Raw genomic sequence first — 27,311 nt, forward strand, 5'->3', positions numbered from 1 at the left:
TTCAGTCGTGTCTGACTCTGTGCAACCCCATAGACGGCAGCCCACCAGGATCTCCCATCCCTGGGATTCTCCAGGCAGGAACACTGGAGTGGGCTGCCACATTAACTTAGGTCTTGTTTACTTTTGTTAAATAGTGTCTTATAGACTACAAATTTTACACTTCATTTGTCAAATTTAAATTTATTTCTACAAACTTATTTCCATTTTGCAAAGATAATGTTTAGCTATGCTAAGTATTTGTGCCTTGGACAAAAATGACAGAAGGTTTGACTTGTATAATACAATAGCCTGTCAATAATACTTAGTCATAGGGAGGGTCAGAATGACAAGACTGAGTTTTAAAGTTATAATCCTGATCTTCCACTTACCAGCTTTGGGAACTTGGACAAATAAAATGTTCTATGCCATTTTTATTATCTGAAAATAAGCATTTAATAACAAAGAGTTATATTGGGCAGATTTTTGGGAAGATTGAATGTAGTGATAGATATAAAATTCAAAGAATTATAACTGGCACATGGTTAGCAGTTAATAAACATGAGTTGCTGTTATTGTTACATATCCTTCTAGTCTCTCTTCTCCAAACCACTGCTAGGGGACCCCAGTTCCATTTGGGATTATGTTACTACCTTCTGGTATGTTGAGACAGAAGAAAGGCTAAGAATTACTCAAGGTCTTGAACTCTTTGTTTTCCCATTGTTGAAGATCTCTTCTAGGAAACCATCAGTGTGTTCCTTGCTTTGTATGAGTCTGACATTCATTTTATTAACATTTTACAGCTGGCCAGCTGGCTGGAAACTCCTCCGTTGAGATGTATCGCCAAGTGCTCCTGTCCGGTTGTCGCTGTGTGGAGCTGGACTGCTGGAAGGGACGAACTGCAGAAGAGGAGCCAGTCATCACCCATGGGTTCACCATGACCACAGAAATATCCTTCAAGGTAGAGTGAATATTACTAAGAGAAGAAGCTAGAGAGACCTGACCCCCTTTTTTGGTAAAATCTGCTTCAGCAGGTTTAGCAGTATAAGGGTCACAGTTAAGTCCATAGGCTATTAAACATATTTGCAATTTCTGAGGCTAAAATTTAGCAGTTTTTACATGAGTGATTGTCATCAGATGAACTGATCACCAAAATCTAAGGAAACTGTCTTATAAAAGGTAATATCAATTTATTTGCCTATTTAGCATATTCTCTTTTTTTAATTGTATTTTGTCATTGTGAAATACAACATATATAAAGAATGTGCTGTGCTAAGTTGCTTCAGCCATATCTGACTCTTTGCAACTCCATGGACTGTAGCCCACCAGGCTTCTCTGTCCATGGGATTCTCCAGGCAAGAATACTAGAGTGGGTTGCCTTCTCCACATTGGGAGCATTGGGAGCAAAAAGTTTCCAATTCCCAGCTTTTAGCCCTGGAACACTTGGGATGTGATAAAATGAACATCTATCATTTGAGAGGGAAGCAAAAAGAACCAAGATTTTCAAGGGACAGCCAGGATTCAGTTTAGACAAGTGGATTTCCTGACATTTTACTTGACAGCAATATATATATATATATATATATATATATATATATATATATATATGTTCATAAGGAATATTTACACCTTAAAATGTATTTACTGTTATGAAATTGACTTTTCATGATTTCTGAAACTTCAGTCACTCAGGTGTGTCCAACTCTTTGCAACCCCATGGACTGTAGCACACCAAGCTTCCCTGTCCATCACCAACTCCTGGAACTTGCTCAAACTCATGTCCATTTAGTCGGTGATGCCATCCAACCATCTCATCCTCTGTCGTCCCCTTCTCCTGCCTTCAGTCTTTCCCAGCATCAGGGTCTTTTCCAATTAGTCAGTTCTTCACATTAGGTGGCCAAAGTATTCTGAAACTTCAGTTCAGTTCAGTTCAGTTCAGTTCAGTCGCTCAGTCGTGTCCGACTCTTTGCGACCCCATGAATCGCAGCACACCAGGCCTTCCTGTCCATCACCAACTCCCGGAGTTCACTCAGACTCACGTCCATCGAGTCAGTGGTGCCATCCAGCCATCTCATCCTCTGTCATCCCCTTCTCCTCCTGCCCCCAATCCCTCCCAGCATCAGAGTCTTTTCCAATGAGTCAACTCTTCGCATGAGGTGGCCAAAGTACTGGAGTTTCAGCTTCAGCATCATTCCTTCCAAAGAAATCCCAGGGCTGATCTCCTTCAGAGTGGACTGGATGGATCTCCTTGCAGTCCAAGGGACTCTCAAGAGTCTTCTCCAACACCACAGTTCAAAAGCATCAATTCTTTAGTGCTCAGCCTTCTTCACAGTCCCACTCTCACATACATACATGACCACTGGAAAAACCATAGCCTTGACTAGATGGACTTTTGTTGGCAAAGTAATGTCTCTGCTTTTGAATATGCTATCTAGGTTGGTCATAACTTTCCTTCCAAGGAGTAAGTGTCTTTTAATTTCATGGCTGCAATCACCAACTGCAGTGATTTTGGAGCCCCCCAAAAATTAAGTCTGACACTGTTTCCACTGTTTTCCCACCTATTTCCCATGAAGTGATGGGACCAGATGCCATGATCTTCACTTTCTGAATGTTGAGCTTTAAGCCTACTTTTTCACTCTCTTCTTTCACTTTCATCAAGAGGCTTTTTAGTTCCTCCTCACTTTCTGCCATAAGGATGGTGTCATCTGCATATCCCAGGTTATTGATATTTCTCCCAGCAATCTTGATTCCAGCTTGTGCTTCTTCCAGCCCAGCATTTCTCATGATGTACTCTGCATATAAGTTAAATGAGCAGGGTTACTATATAGCAATTACCCACTCCAGCATTCTGGCCTGCAGAATTCCATGGGGTCACAAAGAGTCAGACATGACTGAGTGACTTTCACTTTCACAAAATTTTACAACAATGTTTAATATGGGGTTGACCTTAATTCTGATGAAAATCTTCAGAAGTTTTATCTGCTCCTGAAGTTGAGGACTCTCTCTCTCTTTTTTTTTTTTTTTTGGTATTTCACTGCTCAGATTTTATTGAGCTGGTAATCAAAGAAAAGCAATAGAAAACTATTCAATTCTATCTCACTGTGGAGCTATGAATTTGGGCATCAACAGCTAAGTTCGAATCTTGTCTTTGCTTTTATCAGTTGGCTGTCCTTAGACAAATTATATTAATTATTCTGTAAGTTAACTTTTCATCTGTAAAATTGATACAATATTACCTTCACTAGGTCATTCATGGGGTGAGCACTCAATGTCTTTTGGTTTTTCTTTAATGGAAGATCCATGTATTTTGGTTCCATTGCTGTAGTCCCCCACCCTCCCATCTCCCGCCATGGTCCCCTGTCAGCTAAGATACCAGCCTTAACTGTTGGGCTCTTTTTAAAAATTGGGGGACACACAACTGTTGTGTGGAGTGGATGCAATTTGGGTTCATCCATCTGTTGATGATGAAGAGGATCATGCAGTGGGAGACAACATATCCAGATGGAACCCTTGCGAGCTAGGGGACCAATGCACTTGTGCACATACCCACTCCAGGAGGGCCACTCACAGCCCTGCCCACACCCCCTCATGAGTCCATGTGAGGAGCAATTTTATTTTCGTAAACATTTATAATCCTCAAGGTTGTTTGAGTTCCTTTAGGGGTAAGGGGGACTTCAGGGGGAATATAAACACCAAGCACATTCTAAGGCACATTTATTTTATATGAAGCTTTTGCTTCTTGCCTCAGCCATCAAGTCAGCTTGGAATGACTGTCCCTGTTCACCCGACGTTACAAGTGGTCCTTCAATCACATTTGTGACCCCAGAGTCACGGGCTGGTGAGCATCTATTCCTGGGCTCCAGAAGCACAATTTTTCAACCACATGCACACACTTGTTGACAGATTTAGAGGCTAAAAAAACTAAATCTAGCTCAGAATTCTGCTTCCTCTTTCTGCCTACTGCAGTTGAGGGTGAGGTGCAGCCAAAAAAGAGCAGGAAACTCATCATCCTGGCGGTTGATTGGCACAGCTCTGCTTCCTGCTATTGTGCGTTTGCAGGATAGATAATTCTGTCAGAGATGTGAGTGAGTGTGTGGTGGTGGTGCTGGGTGGGGATGAGTGTGAGCAATAGAAATGCCAGCCTGTTTTGTAGAAACAGAGCAGGAATTCTCTGCATCAGGATTAGGACTAGAGGGAGGTGAGTGAAATGCCTTACATGCAGAATGTATAGAGGGGTCTATTCTCACTGGTGTGTAAATGCAGAGGTGGCACCTGAGATTGAGCATCTCTTTAAATTTTGTACTTAGGCACCTCATCTGCCTCACCCAAGTCCCAGCCACGCTCTGCCTAATTGTCAGCATGCAGCCTGCTTTTCCAGAACCGACTGGGTACAGTGACTTTTTCATAAAGGAGAAGAAGAGAAACGGGGCCACAGCCCTGTGTGCTCTCACCCTCAGTACCCCTGCCCGTGATTCCCTGGGCTGCAGCTCCACAGGCCTCTGTGGCATTTCCTGACCAAGTTAGGCAGGGATACCTCACAGCCTTTGCCAGTTTGTGCCTCAGCCTGAGACAGTCTTCCCCCAGTTATCTGCATGGTTCACTGCTTAACTCCTTGAAAGTGTTAGTCGCTCGGTCATGTCCGACTCTTTGCCAGGCTCCTCTGTCCTTGGAATCCTCCAGGCAAGAATACTAGAGTGGGTTGCCATTCCCTCCTCCAGGGGATTTTCCTGGCCCAGGGATCAAACCTGGGTTTCTTGCATTACAAACAGATTCTTTACCATCTGAGCCACCAGGGAACTCCTTGAAGTCTTTCTCAAATGCCACCTTCTCAAGGAGGCCTCCTGGGACCTATTTAATACTGTGACCAGCCATCACACCCACTCCCACCTTCCTGGTCTGCTCCCCATCACTTTATTTCTTCCATTTACCAAGTGGCACCTTCTAACACTCTGCTTAATTTACTCAATCATTTATTGAGTTCCTTCTTTATTGGCTCTGTGTGTGTGTATGTGTGTGTGTGTGTGTGTGTGTGTCCACTCAGTCATGTCCAACTCTTTGTGACCCATGGACTATAGCCCATCAGGCTCCTCTGTCTTTGGAATTTTCCAGGCCAGAATACTGGAGTATGTTGCCATTTCCTTCACCAGGGGATCTTCCCAACTCAGGGATCGAACCTGTGTCTCTTATATCACCTGCATGGGCCGGCGGATTTTTTACCATTAACGCCATTAGCTGTGTCCTTCTAATAGCATTGAGCACCATAAAAATAGGGATCTTTGTTTTGTTTTCTAATCTTTCCCAAGCACTTTAAAAAGAGTCTGGCAAAGCGCCTTCCCAGGCAGTACAGTGGCTGAGACTTCACCGTCCTGTGCAGGGGGCGTGGATTCGATCCCTGGCTGGGGAGCTAAGAGACCCCATGCTCACAGCCAAAACACCAAAACATGAATAGAAGCAATATTGTAATAAATTCAATAAAGGCTTTTAAAAGTGGTCCATAAAAAAAATCTTTAAAAAGAACTGGCATATAATAGGTACTGGTGAAGGGAAGCCTGGCATGCTGCAGTGGGGTCACAAAGCGTTGGACATGACTGAGTGACTGAACAACAAGAAAATTTTTTAATTAATTTATTTTTATTGAAAGATAATAGCTTTACAGAATTTTGCCACTTTTTCCATCCCTGATGGCTCAGACTATAAGGAATCTGCTTTCAATGTGGGAGACCTGGTTCGATCCCTGGTTTGGAAAGATCCCCTGGAGAAGGGAAAGGCTACCCACTCCAGTATTCTGGCCTGGAGAATCTCATGGACTAAGGAGCTTGGTGGGCTACAGTCTATGAGGTCGCAAAGAATCAGACACAACTGAACAACTAACACTTTCTCACTTTATTTCTATCCCCAAGCAAATAGACAAATTATAGTGGAGACTTCATTTTTAGTCTTCCTTGTTTCTGTTCATCAGGTACATGAACTTTGTCTTTCTCCATTTTTGCTGTAAAATTCCATATGTTGATAGGTGGTGAAAAAATTCTCTCAATGTTTGCCTATCTGGGCTATCCTGTATGTTTGGACCTGATCTGCATGGTGTAATTAGACTATATTCTATAGCCACAGTGTGTATTGCAGCAGCAAAATAAACCAAGTGCAAAAGTCCATCATTTTTATGTCACACAGTTTATCTGCTCTAAGTCTATGTGATCTGGAAAGCTTTGTGAGGTCTATGATATACACCCACAGCAAAAGTCCCTATTGGCATTTACCACCTATTTATTGTTGGGCCAAAATAAAAAGGTGTGTTCTGGGAAAGTGGACATGCTGTAATTCAGCCTCTTTATGGAGGACTTTTTATTTTGCATTCTGGATTTATTTATTACACACCCCATATATCTGCCTGCTGGTGTCTTTGCCTCACTGCCTTAGTCTCTCCAATGGTCACGACATAGTGACTCGCTGTCTGGTCTGCGTTCTCTCTGCTCCCATGCAGCCTCCTTCCTCCCACACTGGATGCCCACCTGCCTCCTCTACCCCCAAGCTGCTCCTGCCCCCTGCCCCCACCCAGGCAGCTCCTTTGTAACTACCAGCAATTATATAAGATGGAAAACAGAGTCAAGTGATGGAGTATATAATAAAAATATATTAAATATGAGTATGTGGTTAAATGGAGCATTTCTGGAAATAAAGCATCATTATCTAAGAGAAGTAATAATAATTTAGGATGCAATTTAACTGCTACATAAATGCTCACATAAAATGGATATCCAAATACACCCTGCTATTGTCTGTCAAGGATAAAGGATTTCAAGGGCAGTTTTCCCCACTGGAAGCTAGTAAGTGAGACATATAGTGTATAGATTATTGGATCCAGTATTATAAATCTATGAAAAAAATGATTTTGGCTTAATAAGGGGCAATCAAGCAGTAAGGTACTTTCAGGCCCATAGTCCACTAAGGACAGCTTATGTGAAAGAACCAAACTTAAAAATTATGGCTGGTCTCATCCTCAGCAGAATCCTCATCCTCAGGTGCTCCATGCAAAGTATTCCAAAGGTATGAAAAACCAAAAGCCCTCTAAGGGAACTTTTTTTTTTAAGTTCTCTCAAGTAAAATTGTTAGGGTTTCCCAGGTGACTCAGGTATAAAGAATCCTTCTAACATGCAGGAAACACGGGTTCTATACCTGGGTCCAGAAGATCCCCTAGAGAAGGAAATGGCAACCCACTCCCAGAAGGAAAATCCCATGGACAGAGGAGCCTGTCAGGCTACAGTCCGTGGGGTTACAGGAGTCAGACATGAGTTAACGACTGAAAAACAACTAGTAAAATTGTACAATGAAATCCGGTCAATGTTTAAAGGTTCAGAAAGGTTTCCAAGAGTAGAGTTATGGTGGAGATGGGGAGAGGGAGGAGGGCGAGTCTGGGAGGAAGAGAGCAAGGAGACTGTTGAGGTTCAGAGTGCAGTTCTGGAGCTGCCGGCCGGGGTTCCGGCACTGACTGCCTGCACAACCAGGGGAAGCTCCCTTACAGATCCAGCCTCTTTCTCAGGAGAATATGGGGGTGATAACAGTGTTTACCTCCTAGAGGTGTGCTGAGCGTTCAGTGCTGTGCTTAGTCGTTCAGTCATGTCTGACTCTTTGCGACACCATAGACTGTAGCCCACCAGGCTCCTCTGTCCATGGGATTCTCCAGGCCAGAATACTGGAGTGGGTTGCCATGCCCTCCTCCAGGGGATCTTCCTAACCCAGGGATCGAACCCAGGTCTCCCACATTGCAGGTGGATTCTTTACTGAGCCACCAGGGAAGAATTCAGTGACCCTACTTAATATACAACATGGCTTAGAATGATACATGGTACATAGTGAGTACTCTATAAATGTTAGCTACTGACATTATAATTGAAACTTTTAAAGCCATACTTTTAAATAGTAGCAGTATTAAATATGCAAGGCGTTATTAAGTCAGGGTGAAGGTGGGAGGTTGAATAAAGTCATTTGTAACGCTGTCATGATAGAGGATGTGAGGAGTGCCCAGACACAATGTTTGGCCTCCACTTCACCTCTAGGAAGAGGCCAGAAGGCCACACCACGTGGCAAATGAAACACAGCCCAGTCTTGGTAAGAGGCCCAGTGAGAGCTGAGAAGGGTGTGACTGGTGCGTTTGGAGGCTTCAGTGTGAACATGGGGCCCTCAGTCAAATGCAAAGACCAAATGTGTACAGTATGGGGGCAGGAAAGGGGCAGGCAGGATACACAAAGGGCTTCCCTGGCGGATCAGTTGGTAAAGAATCCACCCCCAAACCAGGGTTTGATCCCTGAATGGGGAAGATCGCTTGGAGAAGGGAATGGCTACCCACTCCAGTATCCCTGCATGGAGAATTCCATGGACAGAGGAGCCTGGTGGGCTATGGTTCATGGGGTCATAAAGAGTTGGACACAACTGAGTGACTAACACTTTCACTTTCTCAGGATAAATGAGTCAAGGTCTAGGAAACCTAGAATTCAGCAGCATTTCAGGGCACACCAGAACCTCTACTGCGGGAATAGAGAGAACACCACCCAGAGAACAAGAAAGACAGGTGGGGACATGGACTCTACAAATGTGTGTGAGAGCAGGCCCAGAAAAAGACACAGGCATTTCATTGGTCAAACACAAAGAGAGATAGACCCTTGGGTTTTCACTCACCTTCAGGCCTCTCATTGGCCTAAATGGGGATACGCAGGTCTGGAATTCAGTTCAGTTCAGTTGCTCAGTCGTGTCCAACTCTGAGACTTCATGGACTGCAACACACCAGGGCTTCCTGTCCATCACCAACTCCCAGAACTTGCTCAAACTCATGTACATCGAGTCAGTGATGCCTTCCAACCATTTAATCCTCTGTCGTCCCCTTTTCCTCCCAACTTCAATCTTTCCCAGCATCAGGATCTTTTCTAGTGAGTCAGTTCTTCACATCAGGTGGCCAAAGTATTGTAGTTTCAGCTTCAGCATCAGTCCTTCCAATGAATATTCAGGACTGATTTCCTATAGGATGGACTGGTTGGATCTCGTTGCAGTCCAAGGGACTCTCAAGAGTCTTCTCCAACACCACAGTTCAAAAGCATCAATTCTTTGGCGCTCAGATTTCTCTATAATCCAACTCTCACATCGATACATGACTACTGGAAAAACCACAGCTTTGGCTAGATGGAACTTTGTTGGCAAAGTAATAATGTCTCTGCTTTTTCACATGCTATCTAGGTTGATCATATCTTTTCTTCCAAGGAGCAAGCGTCCTTTCATTTCATTCTGGCAGTCACCATCTACAGTGATTTTGGAGCCCAAAAAAATAAAGCCTCTCACTGTTTCCATTGTTTCCCCATCTATTTGCCATGAAGTGATGGGACCAGATGCCATGATCTTAGTTTTCTGAATGCTGAGTTTTAAGCCAACTTTTTCACTCTCCTCTTTCACTTTCATCAGGAGGTTCTTCTTCAGTTCTTCTTCACTTTCTGCCATAAGGGTGGTGTCATCTGCATATCTGAGGTTATTGATATTTGTCCCAGCAATCTTGATTAAAGCTTGTGCTTCATCCAGCCCAGCATGTCTCATGATGTACTCTGCATATAAGTTAAATAAGCAGGGTGATGGTGATTTGGAACCAGTCTTGTTCCATGTCCAGTTCTAACTGTTGCTTCTTGACCTCCATACAGATTTCTCAGGCGACAGGTCAGATGGTCTGGTATTCCCATCTCTCTCAGAATTTTCCACATTTTGTTGTGATCCACACAAAGGCTTTGGTATAGTCAATAAAGCAGAAGTAGATGTTTTTCTAGAACTCTCTTGCTTTTTTGATGATCCAACAGATGTTGGCAATTTGATCGCTGGTTCCTCTACCTTTTATAAATCCACCTTGAACATCTGGAAGTTCACAGTTCATGTGCTGTTGAAGCATGGCTTAGAGAATTTTGAGCATTACTTTGCTAGTGTGTGAGATAAGTGCAATTGTGCAGTAGTTTGAACATTCTTTGGCATTGCCTTTCTTTGGGATTGGAATGAAAACTGACCTTTTCCAGTCCTGTGGCCACTGCTGAGTTTTCCAAATTTGCTGGCATATTGAGTGCAGCAGTTTCACAGCATTGTCTTTTAGGATTTGAAATAGCTCAACTGTAATTCCATCACCTCCACTAGCTTTGTTCGTTGTGATGCTTCCTAAGGCCTACCTGACTTTGCACTCCAGGATGTCTGGATCTAGGTGAGTGATCACACTATCGTGATTATCTGGGCCATGAAGATCTTTTTTGTATAGTTCTGTGTATTCTTGCCACCTCTTCTTAATATCTTCTGCTTCTGTTAGGTCCATACCATTTCTGTCCTTTATTGGCCCATTTTTGCAGGAAATGTTCCCTTGGTATCTATAATTTTTTTGAAGAGCTCTCTAGTCTTTCCCATTCTGTTGTTTTCCTCTATTTCTTTGCATTGATCACTGAGGAAGGCTTGCTTATCTCTCCTTGCTATATTATCTGTAATCCATAACAGAAAAAGCAGCGCCAATCTGAGATATCACCAGGCTCATTGCAATCAGAAAAGAAAAATGGCAAAAACCAAGATGGCTCTTTAAGACCCTGTTCAACAAAACCCTGTGCCATTTTCACATGCATTTCAGCAACCAAAACAAAACATAAGGCCATGCCCACTGTCAACAGATATCACAGGAAGGGGAGTGAATATGTGGGGATGACGACAAAATCTATCCCAGTGGTTAGTACAAGGATTTTTGACCAGGATGGTAGAGGTGGAGGTGCTAATATTTGGTTATATTCCAAATATATATTTGGACAGGATTACATATGAATTAAAAGATGTGATAGAAAGAGGAATCAAGAGTGGCTCTCATGTACTTTGCCTGTAGCCAATAAAACAGTGCCAAATTTAGGAAATAAACAAAATCTAGCCTCCTTTCACCCCATATATGCTACTCACTTCCCTTATGATATCTATTTGCAATTCTTTTTTTTAAATTGAAGTATAGTTGATTTACAATATTTTGCCAAACTCTGCCACACAATTTGACTCAGTAATATACATATATACATTTTTTTAATATTCTTTTCTATTATAGCATATCCCAGGAGATTAGATATAGTTCCCATGCTACACAGTAGGATCTTGTTGTTTATCCATTCTATAAGCAATAGTTTGCACCTGCTGCTGCTAAGTCACTTCAGTAATGTCCAACTCTGTGCGACCCCATAGACTGTAGCCCACCAGGCTCCCCCGGTCCCTGGGATCATCCAGGCAAAAACACTGGAGTGGGTTGCCGTTTCCTTCTCCAATGCATGAAAGTGAAAAGTGAAAGGGAAGTCACTCAGTCGTGTCCGACTCTTCGAACCCCATGGACTGCAGCCTACCAGGCTCCTCCACCCATGGGATTTCCCAGGCAAGAGTACTGGAGTGGGGTGCCATTGCCTTCTCCGAGTTTGCACCTACCAACCCCAAATTCTCAATCCACCCCTCTCTCTCTCTTCTCCCCTTTGGCAACCACAAGTTTCATCTCTATGTCAGTGAGTCTGTTTCTGTTTCATATATAGGTTCATTTGTGCCATATTTTAGACTCCATATATGAGATATCATAAGGTATTTGTCTTTTTCTGATTTATTTAGTATGACAACCTCTAGTTGCATCCATGTTGCTGCAGAAGGTGTTATTTTGTTCTTTTTATGGCTGAGTAATATTCTATTGTATATATATACCACATCCTCTTTATCCATTCATTTGTCAACAGACATTTAGGTTTTTTCCATGTCTTGGCTGCTGTGACTACTGCTGTGTGATTCTTTCGAGGCCTTTGATCTTAGGTGGCTAAGGTCATTAGCTGCATGCTGCTGCTGCTAAGTCACTTCAGTCATGTTCAACTCTTTGCAGCTCCATAGACAGAAGCCCACCAGGCTCCCCCATCCCTGGGATTCTCCAGGCAAGAACATTGGAGTGGGTTTCCATTTCCTTCTCCAATGCATGAAAGTGAAAAGTGAAAAGTGAAAGGGTAGTTGCTCAGTCCTGTCCGACTCTTAGTGACCCCATGGACTGCAGCCTACCAGGCTCCTCCATCCATGGGATTTTCCAGGCAAGAGTACTGGAGTGGGGTGCCATTGCCCTCTCCAATTAGCTGCATGGGAGTTAGCAAAATAGTTAAGTGCACAAACTCTAGAGTCAGACAGATTTTCCTGGGGTTTCTTGGACTCTCTTCTCTGTGATCTTGGGCATATTGGTTAATATCTCTTGAGTTTTCATTTTATAATCTGTAAGATGACATATAGTATTTTCCTTAGGGAATGTCTATGGCATGAGATAAGATCTTTGTCTGGAATGTAAATGCTCATCTAATGGCAGCTATGTTTGTATTAGTTGGGTTTAGGGTGAATGGAGAGGGAGACATCAGCAAGGTAAGTAACCTTGGTTCCCTTGAGACTATCTGCCCATCACAAGCTGCATCCTTTACCTCCTCTCTCTGCATCCACACAACAAGCTTGTGGAATGAGGCTTATTACTCCCACTTTGCAGGTCAGCAAGCTAAATGGACAGAGGTATTAAGTGATTTTTCTCAAGGTCACACAGCTTGTAAGGCTAAGAAGAAGGATTCAAATACAAGCCTATTTGAATCCAAAGCCTACACTCAAATAAATCAAATAAAGAGTTTTAAATCTGACCAATGCTTGCTATTTATAGCACACTTATTTTTGATGGTATCAACTAAAATAATGTATGAAAGGCAATCTGTGAATTCACTGTTAAGAAACAGTGAGTGATTCTTTTGCTCCATGCAGTCAATTCCTTCTTAGAGGGTATATGCAAATGCAGTCTAGAATTAGAAAGCCTTATTTATACTCTGCGGCCAGAGAAATAGCTTTCTGGCATGGATAGAAAGCAAGCTATGAATTCTTCAAGGAAGGTAGAGAAGATAATGGAAAGGCCTCAGGCATAAGGAATCAGAGTAAAAACTCTTACTTGGAAGGAGAAGATGTAAAGAATAAATGCAAACAAAATTTAAAAAAAAAAAAAGGATGTGAAGCCACAAGAGTATTGACAGTGATATAATTAAAAATAAATGAGATCCATCCTTTAATACCAGCTCAATAAGGAAACATTTTGAAAAACTAATGTCCAAAGTTGGTGAATATGCATTGAAAGCTGCTCTATTATTCTAGGCAGTCTAAGATGAAAAGTAATTTGGAGAAACACAGGAGACTAGAAAAATATTCTTATTTTTAATTTGATAATTCTCCTTCTGAGAATTCATTCTTTAAAAATAATTCAAAATTTAAGGGAGAAAATGAAGAGTTTCTTTGGAGAATTATTTGAATGATAGCTCTTAAAATATGTCTATCCAATAATTGGGTAGTGGTTAAATAAATTATGATACTGCCACTCCCTAAAACTGTATACAGATATTAAAGCTGTGACCTCTACATTAAAAAAAAAAAAATAGATTGGAAAGTGAAGTACTGACACATATTACAGAATGGATGAACCCTGAAAGTAGGCTCAATGAAAGATGCCAGACATAAAAGGCCACATGTTGTATGATTCATTTATTTGAAATGTTAGGAGTAGGTGAATCTATGGAGACAGAACATGGATTAGTGGTTGCCTATGTCTGAGTGTGTGGGATGGGGTTGGGAAAATGTAGAGTGACTGCTAATGGGGACATAGCTTTGTGGGGGGTGATTAAAATGTTTTAACTTAGATTGGGGAGATGATTGCAAAGTGTGAATATTAAAATTTTTCAGCTGTATACTTTGGATTTAAATATTAACAATACATAGCAATATTAAACAATATAAACAATAAACATAACAATAAACAATATACATAACAATATAAGCAATATAAAATAAACTTAACAATAAACAATATACACAACAATATTAAAAATACAGATAAAATATTTACTAAGTTATGCAAATACACGAGAAACATAGAAATAAATATAACAAAATGTCTGCAGTGGTTTAATTCAACAGGTGAATTTATGGATGAAAAATTTTGCCTTCTCTTTGTCCAAAATTCTTATAATGAGATTAGAATTCTTTCATTATTTAAAAAAAAAAAATGGAATTACCAAAGAGGAGAACCATTCCCCTTCACAATTATGACTCCCCTCCACCCAAATCCAGTTTTCTTTCTTTTATCTTGCTAAGATAAGAATAATAAAATTTACAATCCAGCAGCCTGCAAACCCCCTCTAGCTATTTTAGGCCCTTTGATACAATTCTATGAATGAAAAAGACAATGGTATTAAAGAGTTTAACTCAAAAAAATAGACATATTAAACTTCTGGCTTATTGAATATATATGTTCTCATTTTTAGGAAGTGATTGAAGCCATTGCTGAATGTGCATTTAAGACTTCACCTTTTCCAATTCTGCTTTCATTTGAGAACCATGTGGACTCGTAAGTATTCAGCAGATTCAGTAGGGAGTCTTTTCTCCAGATAGAGCATGTTTAATCATTGTTCATCAGATTTAAGATATTTGACATTACTTATGCTGTTCCTCAATTAAGCTGTATATTAAGTGGCATATGTTCATCTGTATATGATGGGATTCATTGGTTTAAATTTCATTAATATTAGAATGATCCATTGGACTTGTGGAATCTATTTTCTTGCCATGATAGGGTTTTAATTTAAGGACTCCTCTTTTTACAGTGAAATGAAACCCATTTCCTTATATAATACATGTCTCTATTTCAGTGGCTGCTCTTATAACCCTCCTTCATTAGCTCTTTCTGCTGCTGCTGCTGCTAAGTTGCTTCAGTCGTGTCCAACTCTGTGTGACCCCATAGACGGCAGCCCACCAGGCTCCCCCATCCCTGGGATTCTCCAGGCAAGAACACTGGAGTGGGTTGCCATTTCCTTCTCCAGTGCATGAAAGTGAGAAGTGAAAGTGAAGTCGCTCAGTCGTGTCCGACTCTTCACGACCCCATGGACCACAGCCTACCAGGCTCCTCTGTCCATGGGATTTTCCAGGCAAGAGTACTAGAGTGGTACTGTGTGCAAATTTATAGTCAGTTTTGCCACCCTAAAATGGCCAGTTCTGTACACACTAGAGCTGATGGAGGGTGAGTTTAAAATATTAATTATATTTTGCCACTTTGTACTTACACAGAACTCAGACCGCCAAAGTCTTCCTCCTTCCTATTTTTGTTGGTTTCCCATTTGTTAATATTTGTATTTTATTTCAAAACAACGTCAGTTTTTTGCTGAGCCACATAAAAAATAGGTTTTTTACTTACCTCTTTCATTCATTTTACATCAGATATGTACATATTAATTTATCATACAGTTACTCAATCTAAAGAGCTTCAACATGAAAGATTTTCATCTACATTGAGTCAAAATTCAAGAAACTAAAATTCTAGTCTCTGGCATTAATGTCTGAAGACTAGTCAGACACTATGGTCACAGGTACTGACCATCACTGCTCACAAGAGCGTTTGGGAAGCTCTCTGTTTCATTCAAACATCTAAGCTACCACCTAAGCCAGTTTTCTCCACTAAAAGCCTACAACACCTATCCCAAGTTGGCCCACAGATTTCTTAGATCCCTTTTTATCCTCCTTTCAGTAGAAAATCTTTTCCAGGCCACTGATTCCCTTTGTCCAACTAATTTGCAACACAGGCTTCAATTCACTAATTCTTAAAGAATTCACTAAACCTTAAAGAACCAGTTAGGTAGTGACCAAATTTCAGCTTGAGCAATTTCAAAATAGTTAAATCATTTGTTTACATATACGTAGAGAGAGACCTTATTTAGAAGTAACCAAATTATAATTATTTGTATTTCTAGTTTGCCCTCGGGAAATCCATACTACATTTACCAGCTCATGACTCTATTTCATTAGGAAACAACCATCCAGTGAATAATGTAATCATTTGGCAAATAGTTTTTCTAGCACTCCTGCACTCCTGAGGGGCAACTGAAGAGAAAAGCATTTATTCTGTTTCATTGCAATTTCTTTTCTAACGAAAGGAGAACCTCTTTAGTTGCTGTATTTAGTACTTCCCTTGCTGAGACAACTCTGATGTGCATGTGACTGTCCTCATCTCGGCCCATCTGTTTGTAATTGGGCTCTAACAATGCCTTAGCACCTTTTTTTCAAGAACCGTACTTCCTGGAAAGATTGACATGTCATTTCTTTTTGCAGAAATATCTCCAAGTCTAGTGCACTCATTTGCTTCAAGAAACATTTCTATATAAATCAGACAAAATGAAAAATTTTTGTATCATCCTTGAGTGTCATAACCTTGAGTGTCCACCCTTGAGTGTCACTGGACTTTACCATGTAGCCAGAGAGGCATCAACAACCACCAGCACCACAAACTAAACAACAGCTAATGTTTATTGACTATATATTATGTGCCAAGCAAGGTTCCAAGCCTTAGTTCATGTAACCTCACCACAAACCCAGGTGCTCCTAGAAATAAATATTTTTATCATTATCCATATTTTACAAGCGATGAAACTGAATCCCAAAGAGGGTGAGTACCTTGCCCAAGGTCATGCAGCTAAAATATGAGAGTGGGGATTTAAATTTGGCTAATGTGGCTTCAAACTCATCTGTTTAAGCAATACCACCCCCAAGCCTAAACCAAAGGATCATGAGCATTCCAAACATGATAAAGTCAAGCAGAGCATCCCACAAGGCAATAGCCTGCAAGTGGTCATGTTTTTGTGGCTCATGACCTTAACCACAGCATATTTTTTTAGTCTTCAACCCCAGTCATACAGAGAGCCAAACTGAGCATGAAAACTAAATCGACAGTGGACATAAAATAGAAAAGATTGTCCCCTAATACAGCCCTTTCAGGTTGAAAAAAAAATGAGAAATTGAGCTGTTAGAAGTTCATTAATAATGCATGAATAACAAAAGAAATCAGGAAAATGGCCTTCCTAGAATGCTATGATATTGATCCCAAACCACTGAGATGATGGAATGGCAGTGAAATCCTGAGATGCTGAATTCTATTGTGGGAGGAAGTTTTTTGCTTCCTATTTCCATTGTCCTTGAGCCTCACACACATATCAACATCATTCAGCTACAGTTCTTTCCTGGGAGGACTGTCACACACCCAAAGAAAATTGACAAGCTTCCCCTTTGCCGGTAAAACGTTATGCTTGACTCATGGGCCATCCCACCTCATTTCTGAACAAACCAGTGGTGGATACCATTCATCAGTTATAGCACTCTTCTCCACTGAACTAGATACACTAGATACAGAATCTTACTCAACACAGGACACACACACCCCAAACATATGAAACCTATATACCATCTCTAGCAACAGTTATTTTTTTCTCCTTCGTGCTGTGTATACAAAATGCCAGAATCAGAACCCTAGTCCCAGCCCACTTGAGCCATGCCTTCAAAACAAACCCACATTGGAAAAAAAGAAGGAAACCTCTAAATTTTTTCATTTTCTCTCCTAATATTTGAAACTACCTATCAATGAGTGACAAGGAGAAATCTGCAGTGAGCAGCTGACAAATATTCTTCCACCTGCTATATCACAGCCCCATAAAATGCAGAATTCCTGAGCTTCACCTCCACACCTGTATTTGAATTTGTATAGTGAGACTTTGAATAATATTTTTTTATAAGTCTCAGCTAACTGATGAGCCACCTACTTTTAATTTGTAAACTAGCATTTCACTAAAAGAATTCTCCACTACACTGAAGTGAAGAAACCACCACATCTGGTTCAGCCACAGAGAATGTAAGATTTTGGATGAAGTCCTTAAATGCCAGCAGCTGTAAATCCTTCCTACATATTTCATATATAGAGAAGGAGGTTGGTTTAGTTTCCCTTGGATGATGTGGGCTTGCTCCTTGGTCAGAAAACTGATCTCCTTCCCAATGTTTTAACATGTCCATATGGGTCTGGTGTGTGGCCTGAAGCTCAAAATGTATTTGTGAATATTTTCCTCTCGCTGTATCTCCTTGGTAGCCAGTGTTGATGTTCTAAATGCTTTAGGATTTTTGTTTTGTTTTGTGTGGTTTTTTTTTTTTTTTTTTTTTTTTTGCTCTTTCATGGCAAATGTAATGTCTTGTTTCTGCAGTTATGACCCACAATTAAAGTTGCTTTGTTCTCCGTTGACTTCTTCTGTTCAGCTTGCTTTCTGTTCTAGTTAGGTCCCCTCTAGATGTGCATGTGTGTTTGATCTTCAAACACATTTTCCTTTATCCGTGGACACTGCCTCTTGTTCTCCCCATCTTGGCTCATGGTGAAGCAGGTTTTAGAGTTTAGGTCAGACACAGATCCTTGCTCTCCAAAGTGTGGTTGATCCATGGACTAGCAGCATCTACATGATCAGGGAGCTTGTTAGAAATGCAGATTCTCAGGCCCCACCCCAGTCTTTGCCTTGGACTCTTCATTTTCTTAAGACCCCAGGTGATTTGGTAAAGTGTTAGAGCACTGCTCTAAACACTGAGGTTCATTAACCAGCTGTTTATTACCTGCAGGTTTGTTACAAATGCAAGTTCCAAGGCTCCACTACCAGCTCAGTGAATCAGGGGCCTGGGGACAGAGCTCTGACACCTGCAGCATTAAAAGCCCAGGTGATTCTTAAGTGGACTTGAGTAAGATTTTGGTTTAGCAAAATCCTCCCCAGGGTCTGATTTGGGGACCGCATGACAGAGAACAGAGTCTACCTGCCACCTGTTTAGGGACACCTGGAACATCACCCTGAAGTTCCTCTAAGAGTGAGAATACAGCTCCACTAGAAAATTCAAAAGTGGGGTGTTAGGGAATAAATCCTTCCTTTTCACTCCAGGCTTCTGAGCAAAGGAACTTGGGGTTCTCAAGTTCGAATCCTCAAGGAAAGTAACATCCTTGAGGAACCTGGTGAGTCAGTTCACCCATCACATGGGTTCACCAACTTGAGTGTATATGAGAATCCTCCAGAGGGGGCCTCTTGAGACCCCTGAGCCCTGCTCCCTTCTTCCCTTCCTTTCTGACTCAGAACCTGAGATTCCAACATGGAACTTGTCTGTCTTCCCAGGAGGCCTTGAATCTGTTTTTCTAACCAGCTCCAAGCCCTGTTGATGCTGCTAATCTGTGGACCACACTTGGAACAGAAAAACTCCATTTAATAGCATCATTCCATGAAAGTGAAGTGGAAGGGTTGGACAGTTTCTTTTGTGCAACCTGGAAAGTAGTTGTTGTTGTTATTCACGTTGTTGTTGTTGTTCATGGGCCACAGCCTTGCCATGGTGAAGGGGCTTGTGTAACTCAATGAAGCTAGGAGCCACACAGTGAAGGGCCACCAAAGATGGACGAGTCATAGCGAAAAGTTCTAAGAAACTGTGATTCAGTGAAAGAGGGGATGGCAACCCACTCCACTTGCCTGGAGAACCCTGGGGCAGAATGGAACATGTAGGCCCAGGCTCAATGGGCTTTTCTGATCTACAGCTGCAGAGCCCACTGGCTTGGTGGAGCCCTGGGACCAGCTGTCTTTTGGGCAAAGATGTCTGAACTGTGAATGCCCAGGGACGCTCTGCCAAATCGGCCACTTCTGCTTGTCCCTCAGCTATAACACATGATCCTTTAACAACCACTGTCAATGCTTTTAGGATCAGTTCTTCAGTTGGCAGGGTTTCCTCCATCAGTGATACTGCTGGGAGAATTGCAGGATATTCCAAAGGCTGCATGAGTCGCACAGGATAAATCCAACTGGTCAAAACGGGTGTCATGAGAGTTTGGGAGTTGTCGTGTAGTTTTGCAAGTTCTGTGAAGCTCTGCTTTGCCTCCCCTTGCAGTTCAAGAAGGTAGTGAACTTGGGCTTGAATGTGAAGCCCAGGGAACTCATTTGACACCTCCTCTAAGTCTATGTTTTTTAGAAAGGGGATATGAAGAGTGCTTTCCCTATGGATCCATTGCAATATGATTTGAACCCCCAAAACATCCCCCTTCTGGAAAAAGCACGGTCCATGATCCAGGTATAATAGTCACGGTAAAAGGAATAAAAATTAGAATTACATTTGTTAATCAACTTGAACTGTAGTAAAGAAGTTTTATCACTTACTTATTCTTACTACAGCCCCAGTTCTGCTAATATGTATTAACATTGCAGCAAGTAGAGACAACTATTGGAAATCGAATCCAACAGCCTATAGATCAAAATCACAGTCCATAAAACCTGATGGAATTGGGTACCTTTATAATGATATTTAACATCCTACAGAATGAGAATGGCTTTTTAAAAGGTCAAGAGAAGCAGTTTTGAAAGATTACGGCTGTTCCCTCGTATCAACTCTGTTTATATATGAGCAGACTCTCATTCCTCCTGTCTAGCTGGCAGAGGCTTCCTTGCAGCACTGGGATCATCTTCCACTTCAAAGGTGTTTGCATCTATTACTTCACTTCATCTCCTCAGCATCCTCTGCCCCTTTCCAAGAACAATTATTTTCCTCTACTTTTTATAGATCCTGAGAGGTTGAGAGCCTGGAACTCAGCTCAACCAACTCAGCTCCACCAACTCAGCTCCAGCCTTTTCCCATCAGATCAAGTTCCCCTGGCATCTCATTAGGCTGACACCACCTTTGCACCCCTCTTGTGCACAAAAGGGCTGCAGACACCCTTCCCCAAGATGCCTGCTTCACTTGTCTTTCCTTCAGTGCCCTTTCCCAAGCGGACACACTTCTGCCTGTCAGCCTTTTCGCTTCTGCATTTTTAGATTCTCTCTTTCTCTCTGTCTACCTTCTTCCCTCTCCTGTTTCTTCACCTCCTTGTAAATACTTCTTTGCAGTGCAGCTCTGTCTGTTAGACAAATCTCACCCAAAAATTCACAGAGTCATGAATGAGTTCTACCCCCAAGTATCTGGCATTTGACTTAGAATTGGGAAATTAACCAAAAGGGACTGAGTCTCTAACCCTGGGACAGTCAAGCATCCAGGGATAGGCAGGTGACCTGCTGTTCCCTCCATCTGTGTCCTCGGTGGAAGAGCCTCCTCTCTCCACCTGCCTGTGGCATTCACATCCACACAAGTGGGACCTGCAAGCAGGGATTTAGAAAGATGAAAGGGGAGGAACGCCGTCTGTCTGTGTCCTGTACGGTGCAGCCCTGCTGAGGCTCTCTTGCATCACCCGCCCGCTTCCGCATCTCTCCCCTCAGGCCGAAGCAGCAGGCCAAGATGGCAGAGTACTGCAGACTCATCTTCGGCGACGCCCTCCTCATGGAGCCGCTGGACAAGTACCCGGTAAGTGTTCTGAGCCCATCCCGCAGGGGCGCATGCCTCCCTATGACCCGGTTAGCAGGGCTCCCTTAGCCCACTCCGGGTGTCTGTCTCTTGGTGTGAGTCACGCAGTTGACCGTGAGCCCTCAGGAGGCTTGCGGGGAGCCCCTGAGAGGGCAAAGCCCCGTCTCATTCCTCCTCTGCCCTCACCCTCCTCCGCTCCCTGCCCCTCGGGAGCCAGCCGGGGCTGCAGAATCCCCACCACAGCATCCGCTCACAGAGGGAGCCCCGGGGCACAGGCTCTGAGCACGTCCAGGAACCTCACCTCTGAAAGACGCGGGCCAGGAAAACAGGATGCTGAAGGCGGTGCAGGAACATTCCAGCCTGTCCCTGCTGGCCACGCTTCTCTTTCCTGCATATGCCCAGCACAATCCAGGCCGCCCTGTAGCTGTCGCTCCCTGCTTCGGGAAGGAAAGCAGCAGAAAGATGGTCTCATAGCCTCTTCCCTCCTCAGCCCCTGCCCCAGTCTCCACCCGTCTCTCCTGTTTTCACACCAGTCCTCAGACTGGTTGCAAGTGAAGAATTGAGGACCCGCTTACAGGAGCCCATAGACTGTCTAAAAATAACCTGTCTTGAGACTTGCACACATGCTCTCTGATAAAATATATAATATCCTTATCATGGGAAACTGAGTTTTCCCATTAGATATACAAGCTGAATACACTAGAAAGAAGGCTTGCAAACAGCTTGAATCTCAGGGCAGTGGGTAAATCTGAGGCCACCCAGTCCACTTCTGCTGAGGCCAAGAAGATGTGCCACTGTACAGTCTCCTGCCAGGATGGGGACTTTGCTGCTTTTAAATTGCATTATCTGAAAAGTCGATTCTGAAGACTTTCCCAGAAGCTCCTGCCTGTCTTTGCCATCTTCCTGGCAGGAATCACACTGTGACAAGTTTCTATCCTTTGATAATCCAAGCCAAGGCCTTCCAATCTGTTCTAAATCAAGATGGTTGGATTCATAGAGCCCAATAGAAAACTCATGAAACTTTAGGTTAGCAGGCCAAATCACCCAATACATGTCTATGGCTGTATTCATGTATACTTCTGGTGGAAAAATAAAGGGTACAGTATTTAAAATATACCTTTCATGTGAAAAAAGGAAGAGCTATGAACCAGCCCCTATATTAAGATACTTTAATGAGCTGTGTTGAAGGTAGTAAAGAACAGTCTAGAAGCTTGTGATCTAATGCAGTCCTTGGGTTTGGGGATAGAATCTGAAAGGAAAGGTCAGTGTTTTTAAAGAATGTGTTTTTCTTTCTGTTAGTTGGAATCTGGAGTTCCCCTTCCAAGTCCTATGGATTTAATGTACAAAATTTTGGTGAAAAATAAGAAGAAATCACACAAGTCGTCAGAAGGAAGTGGCAAGAAGAAGCTCTCAGAACAAGCTTCCAACACGTACAGCGACTCCTCCAGTGTGTTTGAGCCCTCGTCCCCAGGAGCCGGTGAGGGGCTGGTAGACTCTCATTCCTCTGTTATGTGTGGGTTTAAGAACGGCTGCTCTGGAAGGAACTTAGAAGGACTTTTAACATTTCCACCTGGGCACAGTAAACTGTGTTTGTTTTCTATTTCTGTTTTAAAGCTGGTGGTTTAAAACTGCACAAATATGAGCCCCCAGTTCTGCAAGGCAGAGGCCCATGTGACCTCACCAGGCTAAATTCCAGGCATCAGCAGGCAGGGCTGCTTCTCTTTCTGGAGCTTGAGGGAATCATTCCTTGCACTTTCAGCTCCTAGAGGCAACCCACATCCATTGGCTTATGGCCCCCTTCCTCCAAGTTCAAAGCCAGCAAGGTCCCATTTCACTTCTTCTGTCACCAACAACAGTTGGAAAGGTCCTCTGCTTTTAAGAACTCACGTCATTAAGTTGGGCCTATCCAGATAATCCAGAAAAATCTCTCCCACTTCAAGGTCCTTAACTTAATCTCATCTGCAAAGTCTCCTGTGCCATGTATTCACAGGACACAGGAGATGTTCACAAGACATGGACATTTTGGGGAGGTCGCCATATAAGCCAAATAATCTCTGGAAGAGCCAGGTGATTTTAAGCTTCTCAGGACATTGATCCCTTGACATTAACAGCAGATCTGGACCCAAGATGTTCACCAAATGCATTCTCATTGTTGAAGAGTTCTGAGTCATTAAGTTCATCCATATTTTCCAGAACTCTTTTAAAATGTAAATGGTAAGTTACTTGAATTATATACCAGAGCTACTAGATGATGTTTCAGTTCAGTTCAGTCGCTCAGTTGTGTCCGACTCTTTGTGAACCCATGAATCGCAGCACGCCAGGCCTCCCTGTCCATCACCAACTCCCGGAGTTCACTCAGACTCACGTCCATTGAGTCAGTGATGCCATCCAACCATCTCATCCTCTGTCGTCCCCTTCTCCTCCTGCCTCTAATATCCCCCAGTGGCAGAGTCTTTTCCAATGAGTCAACACTTTGCATGAGGTGGCCAAAGTACTGGAGTTTCAGCTTTAGCATCATTCCTTCCAAAGAAATCCCAGGGCTGATCTCCTTCAGAATGGACTCGTTGGATCTCCTTGCAGTCCAAGGGATTCTCAAGAGTCTTCTCCAACACCACGGTTCAAAAGCATCAATTCTTCGGCTCTCAGCTTTCTTCACATTCCAACGCTCACATCCATACATGACCACAGGAAAAACCATAGCCTTGACTAGATGGACTTTTGTTGGCAAAGTAATGTCTCTGCTTTTGAATATGCTATCTAGGTTGGTCATAACTTTTCTTCCAAGGAGTAAGCGTCTTTTAATTTCATGGATGCAATCACTATCTGCAGTTATTTTGGAGCCCAAAAAGATAAAGTCTGACACTGTTTCCACTGTTTCCCCATCTATTCCCCATAAAGGGATGGGATCAGATGCTGTGATCTTAGTTTTCTGAATGTTGAGCTTTAAGCCAATTTTTTCACTCTCCCCTTTCACTTTCATCAAGAGGCTTTTTAGCTCCTCTTCACTTTCTGCCATAAGGGTGGTATCATCTGCATATCTGAGGTTATTGATATTTCTCCCGGCAATCTTGATTCCAGCTTGTGCTTCTTCCAGCCCAGCATTTCTCATGATGTACTCTGCATAGAAGGTAAATAAGCAGGGTGACAATACAGAGCCTTGAAGTTCTCCTTTTCCTATTTGGAACCAGTCTGTTACTCCATGTCCAGTTCTAACTGTTGCTTCCTGACCTGCATATAGGTTTCTCAAGAGGCAGGTCAGGTGGTCTGGTATTCCCATCTCTTTCAGAATTTTCCACAGTTTAGTGTGATCCACACAGTCAAAGGCTTTGGCATAGTCAATAAAGCAGAAATGGATGTTTTTCTGGAACTCTCTTGCTTTTTCAATGATCCAGCAGATGTTGGCAATTTGATCTCTGGTGCCTCTGCCTTTCCTAAAACCAGCTTGAACATCAGGAAGTTCACGGTTCACGTATAGCTGAAGTCTGGCTTGGAGAATTTTGAACATTACTTTACTAGCATGTGAGATGAGTACAGTTGTGCTGTAGTTTGAGCATTCTTTGGCATTGCCTTTCTCTGGGATTGGAATGAAAACTGACTTTCCAGTTCTGTGGCCACTGCTGAGTTTTCCCAAATTTGCTGGCATAATGAGTGCAGCACTTTCACAACATCATCTTTCAGGATTTGAAATAGCTCAACTGGAATGCCATCACCTCCACTAGCTTTGTTCGTAGTGATGCTTTCTAAGGCCCACTTGACTTCACATTCCAGGATGTCTGGCTCTAGGTGAGTGATCACCCCATAGTAATTATCTTGGTCGTGAAGATCTTTTTTGTACAGTTCTTCTGTGTATTCCTGCCACCTCTTCCTAATATCTTCTGCTTCTGTGAAGTCCATACCATTTCTGTCCTTTATGTAGCCCATCTTTCCATGAAATGTTCCCTTGGTATCTCTAATTTTCTTGAAGAGATCTCTAGTCTTTCCCATTCTGTTGTTTTCCTCTATTTATTTCCATTGATCACTGAGGAGGGCTTTCCTATCTCTTCTTGGTATCCTTTGGAACTCTGCATTCAGATGCTTATATCTTTCCTTTCCTCCTTTGCTTTTCACTTCTCTTCTTTTCACAGCTATTTGTAAGGCCTCCTCAGACAGCCATTTTGCTTTTCTGCATTTATTTTCCATGGGGATGGTCTTGATCCCTGTCTCCTGTACAATGTCATGAACCTCCATCCATAGTTAATCAGGCACTCTATCTATCAGATCTAGTCCCTTAAATCTATTTCTCACTTCCACTGTATAATCAGAAGGGATTTGATTTAGGTCATACCTGAATGGGCTAGTGGTTTTCCCTACTTTCTTCAATTTAAGTCTGAATTTGGCAAGAAGGAGTTCATGATCTGAGCCACAGTCAGCTCCTGGTCTTGTTTTTGCTGACTGTATAGAGCTTCTCCATCTTTGGCTGCAAAGAATATAATCAATCTGATTTTGGTGTTGACCATCTGGTGATGTCCATGTGTAGAGTCTTCTCTTGTGTTGTTGGAAGAGGGTGTTTGCTATGACCAGTGCCTTTTCTTGGCAGAACTCTATTAGTCTTTGCCCTGCTTCATTCCGCATTCCAAGGCCAAATTTGCCTGTTACTCTGGGTGTTTCTTGACTTCCTACTTTTGCATTCCAGTCCCCTATAATGAAAAGGACATCTTTTTTGGATGTTAGTTCTAAAAGGTCTTGTAGGTCTTCGTAGAACCGTTCAACTTCAGCTTCTTCAGCATTACTGGTTGCGGCGTAGACTTGGATTACTGTGATATTGAATGGTTTGCCTTGGAGACGAACAGAGATCATTCTGTCGTTTTTGAGATTGCATCCAAGTACTGCATTTCGGACTCTTTTGTTGACCATGATGGCCACTCCATTTCTTCTAAGGGATTCCTGCCCACAGTAGTAGATATAATGGTCATCTGAGTTGAATTCACCCATTCCAGTCCATTTTAGTTCACTGATTCCTAGAATGTTGATATTTACTCTTGCCATCTCCTGTTTGACCACTTCCAATTTGCCTTGATTCATGGACCTGACATTCCAGGTTCCTATGCAATATTGCTCTTTACAGCGTTGGACCTTGCTTCTATCACCAGTCACATCCACAACTCAGTATTGTTTTTGCTTTGGCTCCATCCCTTCATTCTTTCTGGAGTTATTTCTCCACTATTCTCCAGTAGCATCTTGGGCACCTACTGACCTGGGGAGTTCCTCTTTCAGTATCCTATCATTTTGCCTTTTCATACTGTTCATGGGGTTCTCAAGGCAAGAGTACTGAAGTGGTTTGCCATTCCCTTCTCCAGTGAACCACATTGTGTCAGACCTCTCCACCATGACCTGCCCATCTTGGGTGGCCCCCTGGGCATGGCTAAGTTTGAGTTAGACAAGGCTGTAGTCCTAGTGTGATTAGATTGACTAGTTTTCTGTGATTATAGTTTCAGTGTGTCTGCCCTCTGATGCCCTCTTGCAACACCTACTGTCTTACTTGGATTTCTCTTACCTTGGATGTGGGGTATCTCTTCTCGGCTGCTCCAGCAAAGCGCAGATGCTGCTTCTTACCTTGGACAAGGGGTATCTCCTCACCACCACCCCTCCTGACCTTGAACCTGGAATAGCTCCTGGGCCCTCCTGCGCCTGCGCAGCCACCACTCCTTGGATGTGGGGTTGCTTCTCCCGGCCGCTGCCCCTGGCCTTGGGTGTGGGGTAGCTCCTTCTGGCCACCACCCCGACCTCGGACATAGGGTAGCTCCTCTCGGCTGCTCCTGCACTGTCGCAGCCTGGCACTCTCAACCACCGCCCCTGACCTCGGACGTGGGGTAGCTCCTCCCGACTGCCGCCCCTCACCTCAGACGTGAGGGGCACCGGCGGCTGCGACGGCCCACGTAGTGCAGGCAGCTACGTTGGCGCCCGTAGCTTGGCCGAGAGGAGCTACCACACATCCGAGGCCAGGGGCAGAAGCCAGGAGGACCTCATGCCCAAGAGGCAGTGGCCGGGAGGAGCTACCCGGCGTCCGAGGTCAGGGGCAGCAGCCGAGAGTGTCAGGCTGCGATGGCGCAGGAACAGCCGAGAGGAACTACCCC

General features: G+C 43.0%; 1 protein-coding gene across 1 annotated transcript in view; it reads left to right on the plus strand.

Annotated features, from left to right (window-relative positions):
• PLCB1 (phospholipase C beta 1) overlaps positions 1–27,311 on the plus strand; it is an 854,020-nt gene that overhangs the window by 654,594 nt on the left and 172,115 nt on the right. Inside the window, exons 11-14 of the mRNA XM_052650392.1 lie at positions 780–937; positions 14,310–14,392; positions 21,114–21,198; positions 22,498–22,675. Of these exons, the coding sequence (XP_052506352.1) occupies positions 780–937; positions 14,310–14,392; positions 21,114–21,198; positions 22,498–22,675 (504 nt within the window). The remainder of the gene's footprint in view (positions 1–779; positions 938–14,309; positions 14,393–21,113; positions 21,199–22,497; positions 22,676–27,311) is intronic.

Source organism: Budorcas taxicolor, chromosome 13 (assembly GCF_023091745.1).
Source record: "Budorcas taxicolor isolate Tak-1 chromosome 13, Takin1.1, whole genome shotgun sequence".
NCBI classification, from domain to species: Eukaryota; Metazoa; Chordata; class Mammalia; order Artiodactyla; family Bovidae; genus Budorcas; species Budorcas taxicolor.